The sequence below is a fragment of the Gekko japonicus genome, unplaced genomic scaffold (genome assembly GCF_001447785.1).
Source record: "Gekko japonicus isolate JY-2015 unplaced genomic scaffold, Gekko_japonicus_V1.1 scaffold2109, whole genome shotgun sequence".
Lineage (NCBI taxonomy): Eukaryota > Metazoa > Chordata > Lepidosauria > Squamata > Gekkonidae > Gekko > Gekko japonicus.
This window is the reverse complement of record NW_015171567.1, coordinates 48,906-58,129: the sequence shown is the minus strand read 5'-3', so window position 1 is coordinate 58,129 and position 9,224 is coordinate 48,906. Positions and strand designations below refer to the sequence as shown.

Genomic DNA, 9,224 nt, shown 5'->3' with positions numbered 1-9,224 from the left:
GCTGCCCCTCCCGGCCAAGCAGCTCACACACTTTGCCACCGTCCACAGCGGCACTGTGAACATGGTGAGCGCCTCTGCCGACGGGCTCAGCCTCTCGCACCGCCAGCTGCAGGCCAAGGAAGGCAGCCTCAGCGTCAGCACCTCCTTCGTCACCCAGGTAATAAGGTGGGGTGGGAAGGGGGCAGCGTCCACCTTCCACGTGAGCAGGCCTCCCCCCCCCAGGGTAGCTGCTCCTCTCCTGTCCCTCAGAAGCCAGTGCCAGCAGCCAGGGGCATAAACACTGGTGGCCACACCAGACAAGCCAAACGAAGGAGTGATCTGACCGATGAGCAGGCGGGAGCAGAAGCAGGCCAGCCAGAAAGGCAGGGTTCCGTTCACGCGGCTCAGCCCTGGAGCCAGTTTCCAGTGTCGTCTTCCAGCCCCAGAACATGCCGTAATACCAAGAAGAGTGCCCCTGAACCTGGGGGAGTGTCTTCCCCTTACGGCTGAGGGTGGGGACTGAGGGGGCAGCTTTGCGACCCGAGAGCAAGTCTTGCCGGGTTCCTTGAGCTCTGGCGGGTGGTGTTTTGTCCACAACCTGGTCATGGCTTGGGGAAGCTCCTCCCAGCTGCACGCCTTGCCTGCCAGGGACTGGCTCTTCCACTGTCACCTCTTGTGGCCTTTACTGCCTTGGCATGTGCCGCCCATACACTGCTCTTCTTTCCAAAGCAGTTTATGACAGTGCATAAATATTTATGTGTTTAAAGCATTTATTAGATGCTTTTCTACCTCGTGGGATTCAAGGCAGCATGTGAGATAAATGAAGCAACTCTTGTAAAAAAAAATGCATAAAAGTCCACTATTTAACATCTCCAGTTAGGGCTGCCAGTAAATATCAGTGTAATGAGTCAAAGGCAGTCATAAGTACAGCTGTCAGCTGCCTCCTGAAGATGGGAAGTGAGGGGGCTGGGCGCACCTCTCTGGGGCAGCTGTTCCAGGATGCAGTTTGGGGGAGGGGAGCTGCTTTTTCCCAGCATGCATCTCAGCAATGCGCAGGTGCTGGGTGGCAAGGGGGCAGGAGCTGGACGGAGGAGTCATGGCGGCTCTGTGCCCTTCCGCCCGTCCTTCGAGCCATAGCTGAGGTGAAGTCCCGATGGCTCAGGTCCCGGGAGGGTGGACAGCCCCAGCGGCACTCCCGAGACTCTGCCTGGCAATGCTGCCCTTCCCCCTGGGTCCCCGGGGGCCAGGGTGGGGCATCGGAATCAGACTGGGTTGTGCCCACAGCCACACGGGCGACTCCTTTCCCTGCCAGGGGGTTTTGTCCATCTCTGTGCTGCTGTGTTGAGCAGGGGCCCCTAGTGGGGGCCTCTTCAGCCCCGGGACACCTTCGGGGTTCTGACACAGGGTGGGGGGGCAGACTGTAGAAGGGGTGCTGCAGGAGGTGGAGCCACATACAGGAGGAAGCCCCAGGGCAGGGGAGAGGAGGGGTGATCCCGGAAAACGCCCCGGGAAAGGAGAGGGAGAGGGAACACCGCCCCCAGTGCTGGTCACAGCCACCGCCACCGAAACAGAATTATTTAAATCCTCACTAGCCGTTGGATCTCAGTGGCCAATGAGGAGCCCCGCTGAGCAAGAGCCCCAGGTCATCCCACCCGCTTCTGACAACACTGGGTGGCAAGCATGGCACCCACAGTGCCCTCCCCCTTGGGGACCCCTAGCTTACAGGATCCAGCTAGTTGCTGTGTCTCCCCCTCGGCCCCCTGGGCTCATGCAGGGACAGTCTACTGTACCTTCCCAACTCCAGGCTATGGCGCTCTGGGGGTGGTGAGCTCACCTGCCACCGCCCCCCCCCCCCTTCACCATTTTTTGGTTAGCAAAACCATTTAGGCCTGGTGTGTTTACAGACATTGGGCTTCAAGCATTCAGAATGCAGGAAAGCATAACAACAATAGAAAGAGTGGGCCCTAACCCTCTGTACTTATACTTAACAATGTTTAATTAGGGCAGGCTAGTAGGTCCTGAAGTTGCAGCACGTAAAAGTCGACTCTTACCTCGGGTCTCAGAGCTGGGACTTCTCCCCCTTGCCCCCGGCCATCTGGACAGGATCGAGTCCTGGGGTGCAGAAAAGCTCAGCTTTGACGCTTTGACGCGGTGCACTCTTTCAGTGCCAGGCACCATGGAATGAGGGGGGCGGGAAGGCCCCTCCTCTGGGACTCGGCCACTCGCGGCTGCTGTGATCACTTGCAGGAGGGAAGGAAGGAAGGAAGGAAGGAAGGAAGGAGGGTACTCTGCGTATGATCTGAGGCACACTCCTTGGTTGAAAGGGACCTGGGAGAAGCCCCAGATGCTTCCCCCCGCTCTGTCCCGCGCTCTCTCCCCAGGCGGCCTGGTGTGTCCTCCCCTCTCGAATCCTGCTGGTGCTGACGTCACAGAAAGGCATCCAGGTGAGCGACTGGGCTCAGGGTCTGGGGCGCATATATGCCGTTGCTGGCCACGGAAGACAGCGAGGCAGTGGCTGGCAGCCACTCGGGCCCCGGCCTCGCTCTCCGCCCAAGGACTGCTGGGCCAGCCTGGGGAGTCGGTGCTGGGGTTCACGGTGTGCCTGTCTCTCCCCCCCCCTCCCCCAGATGTACGAGGCCGATGGGTCCATTATGGTTTACTGGCATGCTCTGGATGCCTCAGAGTCGTCTCCAGGTACTCCTGGGGAAAGAGGTGTGTGGGGGTTTTGGGAGGGGCAGAGGAGCGATGCTGTCTTGCGGGTGGTTGCTGGGGGAGGCGGTTCAGGGGCAGCCACAGACCCAATCCTTCCCAGGGTCTGGGCTGAAGGATGCTGCCTGCGTTGCTCTTTCTCGATTGGCCCTGCCTTTCTGGCACACCTCTCCTGCCACGTTGGGGGGTGTGGGTGTGCCTGGTGCTCCTCCCTTTCACGTCCCCTCCTCCCCCTCCCGGGCACAGCTGGCATGCCTGCCCCTGACCCGTCATCCCCCCGCCCCCCGCTTCTGCGTCCTTCGCAGGACAGGCCGTCTTTGCTCGTGGGATCGCAGCCTCCGGCCAGCGCTTTGTGTGTGTGGGTAAGTGGCGGAGATGGGGGAGGGAGGCAGCCTGAGGCTGGAGGAGAGGCTGTGCACTTGGGAGCTGGTGCCAGAGATGTCTAGGGCCAAAGGCGTGGAGCCACATTTTGGGCGGTGTTTGTGTGTGCTCCACACTCAGTCATTGCTGTGACTGGATCCCGGGGCAAAAGAGCTGTGGAGGGGGGGGGGAGGCACAGCTTTGGTTGGGGAGCCAGGATGACCAGCTCTTTCCAGGGAGCTGGTGCAGCGGGTGCGTGGCCCGGTTCCCGTGGAAGCAGAGGCAGGGTTGGGGGCGGCTGGATGGGCTCCTCGTGGCTTCGGGGGCAAAGGCTGGTCTCGGTGGAAACTGGCCCGGCTCCTGGGGGGGGGGAGGAAGAGGGCAGCGAGGCTCCTCCTCCTCCTCATGGGGACGGTTTCTCCTGCAGGGACATCGCTGGGCCACGTCCTCGTGTTTGACATCCCCGGCAAGGGCACCAACATCACGCTGAGTGAGGTCCTGGAAGAGCACCAGGGGGCTGTCACAGATATTGCTGCGGAGCTCCGTGAGCAGCCGGTCAGTCCTAACCCACAGCCCCTCAGCCCAGTCACAGAATCATAGAATATTAGAATGTTGGAAGGAACCTCGCAGGTCATCTAGTCCAACCCCCTGCACTCTGCAGGAGCACTTTAGCCGAAAGGCAGCCCTACATACCTACAACATGTCCGAAAGAGGGCCGTCCAGCCTCCGCTTGGAAACGTCCAGCGAAGGAGCCTCCACCGCCTCCCGAGGCAGACTGTTCCACTGCTCAACCACTCAGACAGTCAGGAAGTTTCTCCTGATATTTAGGCGGTATCGACTCCCTTGTCATTCCCACCCATTAGACCTAGTCTTGCCATCCGGAGCAAGAGAGAATAGATCCGCTCCATCTTCTACATGACAGGTCATCCTCAGTTCTTCTACAGGGTGGGCTCTCTGGCCCCTCCCGCGTCCGCTTCTCCGTGTCCTGGCCGAGCTCCTTAGGACACCCGCAGCTTCTTGTGGAGCAAGCCCATCCTCCGTCATGGCCCCCGGCTCCTCGGAGCCTTCTGCCTTGTGCCGCCGTGCCTCTTGCGCAGGGAGGGGGTAATCCAGAGGACTCTTGCTGCTTGTGTGCTCCACGTCCTCTGCCGCAGCCCAGGTTCCACGTACGCGCGCGTGTGTGTGTGTGTGTGTGAGGGGGGAGCCCTGCCGCGGCCCAGGTTCCACGTGTGTGTGTGTGTGTGTGAGGGGGGAGCTTCGGTTGGTGTTGGACTGAGCCCCCCTGTGTGGGGTAGTGTCAGGCCAGGGACAGATCAGGTTCGCACCTCTCCGCTGGGTCAGGGTGCTTCCGGGGTGACTCGGTTGGTGCTGAGGCCTCTGCCTGTCCCTTTGGCTGGCAGGGCCCGGGGACAGCAGGGAAGGTGCTTCACGTTCCCTGCCCAGCCGGGCCATTGGCCAGGGCAGCCGACACTGATCTGCCGGCTACACACGTGGCACTGCTTCTCCTTGACGGTGCTCCGTTCAGGAGGAGCAGAGTTGGTAGCAGATTTGCCACTCACAGATCTCCTCGGACCAGGCAGTTCCTGGCATGCTTTTCACACTGGGGCACCGGCAGCTGAGAGTTTTTTTGTGGCTCAGAGCCTGTCTCAAAATGCAAAACTCTCAGGGCTTTATTCCTGCAGATCATCTGACATTGAAACCTGTTGCCCTGAATCAAACTTTTGGGCTAGAGGCAGTTTGGAGCATCTCTAAAGAGGCTGTCTGAGGGTCATGGAGGCATATTCCTGGAGGGACTCAAAGCTTCTTTCAGGGCGTATTCAGAGTGTCACACAGTTCCGGACAGAAACGCAAGGGAGCGGCTGTCACTCTTTGACTGAAGTCGGGGCTGGCCCGTGGTCTCAGCCTGGGGGACACACGCGCCCGGCAGGGGCTCAAGAAACCCAGAGCCGTGCAGAAGCCGCCTGGCTCGCATCAATAGGCGTCGTCAGTGTTGGGGTCCAAGTGGGAGGAGGACGGTGAGAACGTTCTGCCACAGAGTCCAGAGGGTGGGGCGTGTCGGCTGGGGCCAGCAGCCAGCGGTGTTGTCAGAGACCTGCACTCCTGATACTCTCTGCTCTGATTCGCACTGACCAGCATGTATTCGCATGAGGAGGGGCTGTGCGGCTCAGAGGTCGAGCCTCTGCTGGGCATGCAGAAGGCACCAGATCCAATCCCTGGCAGCACCTCCAGTTAAAACAATCTGACGGTGGATGCCGTGAAAGACCCGTCTCTGCCTGGGGCCCTGGAGGGCGGCTGCCGACCCTGTGGAACTGATGGGGCAGCCTTCTGTGCATCCCAATGCCGCATTTATGTCGTTTTAGAGGGCGAGTGAGCATAGAGATCTTTGCGTGGTGCTTGAAGTTCAAAGAGGGTGAACTGGCCAGGGCACGTGGGTCAAGAGGAACAGGTGCTCCTGAAAGCCCATCAGGAGGAGGAGGAGGAGGAGGAGGAGGAAGGGGGTTCTTGGGTGGGAGGTGTGAAAGAGGCGGGGGGGAAGGAGCGGCTGGAGGGCATGGCTCCTGGGGGCCACGAGAAGAGGGCCTGGCTCTCGGAGCTCTTTCTCTCCACCGCCCATCAGACCCTGATTCAGGCCCTGGCAGGAACAGAACCTTTTGGGCTGGAGGCCACGTGGGGGCATCCCCGAGGGGGAGGGGCTGGTCAGTCTCCCGGCTGCAGGAAAACATGGCTTGGGGGGGGTGTCCCTGGCTCGTTTGGGGGTGACGAAGGCATGTTGGCTGTGGGGGAAGCAATCGAGAGCGACTCACACAGCAGCAGGTTGTGTTGTTGAATGTGATGCAGCGAGGGAGCCATCCCATGGAGACGGTCTCCCAGCGGCCTGGGTGTGTTTTGGGGGCCGTGCTGGTTCCTCATCCGAAAGCGTTGGCCTGGTGGGGCCGTGCGCTGAAGGCCGACTCCGAGCTCAGAGCATCTCTACGGGAAGGAAGGGCCTCAGAGCTTGTTTTGTTTGTTCAGACTGCTGCTGAGGCCTCTTTGTTGGGGGGGACCGAGCCCAGCCTTGTGCTTCCCGGCAGTGCGGCTGGTGCCGTGCTCCCCTCCCCGCCCCTGAGCTTCCTCTGCCCACAGGCCAGTGCAGTGGGACTGATCCAGCTCTTCTTCCCACCCGCAGGAAGGAAGCATCGACCTGGTGACTGCGGACGACTCTGGAGGGCTGTGTGCCTGGCGGTCGGGGGAGGAATTCCAGCTGGTCTCTAAGATCCCAGCTTCCGGGTAAGGCCTGAGGAGGAGGGGAGCCCTGGGGCCGGAGGAGGGGGTGGGCTTCCGGCCAAAGTGAATGCACAGCAAGGCAGTGCCACAGTTGCGGGTGGCGGGCTTGCCTCTGTGCTAACGGAGGAACGAGAGCTCTTGGGGTGCGGGGGGAGCATTTCCGTGTTCATGGTCGGGAGACCTCTGCCCGGAAGTGAAGGAGCTTTGCTCCCTTGAGTCCTGCCCTCCCCGCCCAGGGGCTCCTGTTCATCTGTCCGCCTGTGGAACGGGGTGATCGTGGCTGGTTATGGCAGCGGGCAGATCCGTCTGTATGAGGCCGCCAGCGGCACCCTCCGAGCTGAGGTAGCTGCTCATGCGCGCTGGATCTACGCCCTGGACGTGGCTCCGCTATCGGGGAAGGTGAGTCTGTCCCCAGCTGGAACACGTGGCACCTCGCAGAGCGATGCCGCACTGATCTTTTGGGTTCCCACCCGGGGGTATTAAAACCTCTCCCTCCTGAGTCTTTTCTGGTTCATCCTTGGCTGAGTGCGACTTCCGGGGCTCTGGGTGGGGTTCCTCGCCCTTCCTTAGCAGGGATGTGTGGTGTTGGGGGAGGGGTGGGGTGGGCGCAGCAATTGAGAGGGCTGCGGAAGCGCCATAGGCTCAAGCCCCCCCACCCTCCAGTGCTTTGGGCGTCCAAAATAGCTACCATGAGGGTGGGCAGGCAGTGGAGGAAAGGAAGAGCTTCTCCGTTCACATGGTGCGCCTTAAGAAGCCCGTGGAACTCCTTGCCAGCAGATGTGGTGGCAGCGTGGAGAGGGACTCTGCCCTGCCTTGCTTTGCTGGTAAAACATGGCTGCCTCTTCCACTCTCCCCGCCTGGTCCTGGCGCCTCTTGTCCCGGCCTGCAGCTCCCAGGAGGAAGAGCACCCCCCACCCCCACCTCACCCGGGGAATGGTCTTGGATAGGGCCATGAATGCAGATCCCTCCCTGCCTTTCCTTGCCTTTCCCCTGCAGCTGCTCTCGGGGGCCGAGGACTCCTTTGTGGCGGTCTGGAGGCTGACTTGCAACCCAGACACCGAAGGCATTGAGGTAAGCGGCAGCGGGGGTGGGGGGGAAGCTTCCGTGCCACACTCTCCCCCAGGGGAGCCCTGGACTGTCCCCACCCCAGCCATGGCGGAGCTGCCCCCTGCTGATCCCGAGGCCTCCGGAGGAGCGGCTTGGGCACCAGCTTGGTCTCTGCCCCGCAGGGCTGGCCCGCCTGCCGGCCTGCCCGCACGGGGTATGCTGAGCTGGGACTGGGAGTACCACTGAAGACGCCTGGAAGCTGCACCCCGGCTGAGTGGCTCAGGGCAGAGATGGTCTCGGGGGGGGGCTGTTTTTGAGACAAAGAACACCCCCCCACACACACACACACTCTCTTCATCAGCTCCTCTGGCCAAGCTCCTTGTTAGGCGCTGCAGTTCTCCCTGCCGAAATGCCACAGAGCTGTCCAGCTGGATGGGCCAGCGTGCCCCTCTCTGTTCAGTCTTTGCTCAGGTCTCAAGGAGGCTGAACAGAAGGGGCTGCCTCAAGGGCGGGTGCCAAGGGAGCCCCCAGTCTGTCCGGGCACCTGGCAGCCCTGCCTGGGAAAGAGGGATCGGGGGGGGGGCGTCCCTCGTCCCTGGCCACCAGGGGCTCTGTGCCAGCAGCACCCTCCTAGGCAGGTGTGTCCCCTCCCCCTATTTGGTCTTGACGTGGGCTCCGGGGGGGGGGGCTGCTGGCCTGGCTCCTGCCTTTTGTCCTCACAGATCAGGCACTGCCAGACGGAATGCGTGATGGACACCCAGATCTGCGGGGCCCGCTTCTGCGACCCAGAGGGCAGGACCTTCGCTGTCACCGGCTACGACCTCAGCGAGATAATCCGCTATGCCCAGCTGTAGCTCCCCTCCCCCATGCGGGAATGGTGGGGGGCAGACACTGAGCTCCTGCCGGGGGGGGGGCAGCGCTCTCCTCTCGGCTGCTCGTGGGCGTCCTGGCCAGGGGCCGCTGCCCAGAGGCTCCAGGAGTGGTCCCCCCCCCGGGGCAATTTCCTCGTGAAGCTGCACCGGTTAGAGGGAGCGGGAACGCTGGGCCTGGCATGGGTCCCCGGGCAGGACCTCATTCCGGAGCCCCCACCCCACCCTTCATGCTTGCCCTTTCCGAGTTGGAAGCTCCGATGGGGCTGGCCCCTCGTGCCGGAACTGCACCACTGGGGGCTAACTGGGACCACGTCAGGGATCCGATCAGCCCCTCTCGTGCAGGGGAATAGATCATGATACATGCAGTCCAAAGTTGTGAGTGGATTTTGTGCACGTGTTCCCTCCGTGTGGACCGGGGGGGTTGGGGGGTGGCGGGTTGCCCCTGCAGCTCCTCGGCATCCCCTCCCTGGGGTGGGGGGTGACGGGCCTCTTGCCCCTTGGTCTGCACATGCACACCCCTCCCCCAGGGATGAGCAGGACCCCCCCTCCCCCGAGAGGGCCGGACAGGCAGGTGGGGGGGGGGGGGGGGCTGGCCCTCGCGCGAGCACCTGAGGCTGGTGCTATTGGGGGGGGAGACCACCAGTGTCCGCTCCACACAGGGGCTAAGCAGACTGGCCCCGGCAGAGTGAGTCCGCCTGCGCAAGGCACCTGTGCCCAGTAAATGAAATTAAACGTCGTCTTTCCTTGGCAGCTCGGGTGCATCTGCCTGGTCTTTCCAAAGGGAGGGAGGTTGGCTGGCTCTGCTGGTGCTCTCCGCCAGGAAGAAGAGGGCAGGGAGTGGGGGCAAGGTTTCAAGGCGCAGAGGGGCACCAGGCAGTGGCAGGGGGGGGCTGGATTTAAACCCCGTGCCCTTCACTCGGAGTCTCAGAGTGGCTGACAAGCTCCCCCCCGCACGGCAGACACCCTGGGAGGTAGGCGGGGCTGAGAGAGCTC

The 9,224-nt window shown here is 62.2% G+C and overlaps 1 protein-coding gene across 1 annotated transcript; it reads left to right on the top strand.

Moving 5' to 3' along the window:
- Positions 1–7: 7 nt before the first annotated feature.
- On the top strand, positions 8–8,250 carry WDR54 (WD repeat domain 54; the record flags this gene model as incomplete). The annotated part of the gene is made up of 9 exons (XM_015419787.1): positions 8–157; positions 2,361–2,423; positions 2,607–2,673; positions 2,994–3,050; positions 3,476–3,603; positions 6,215–6,315; positions 6,549–6,711; positions 7,309–7,383; positions 8,082–8,250. Coding segments are annotated over 9 exons (936 nt in total), but the record flags the coding sequence as incomplete, so codon positions are not given.
- Positions 8,251–9,224: the final 974 nt, after the last annotated feature.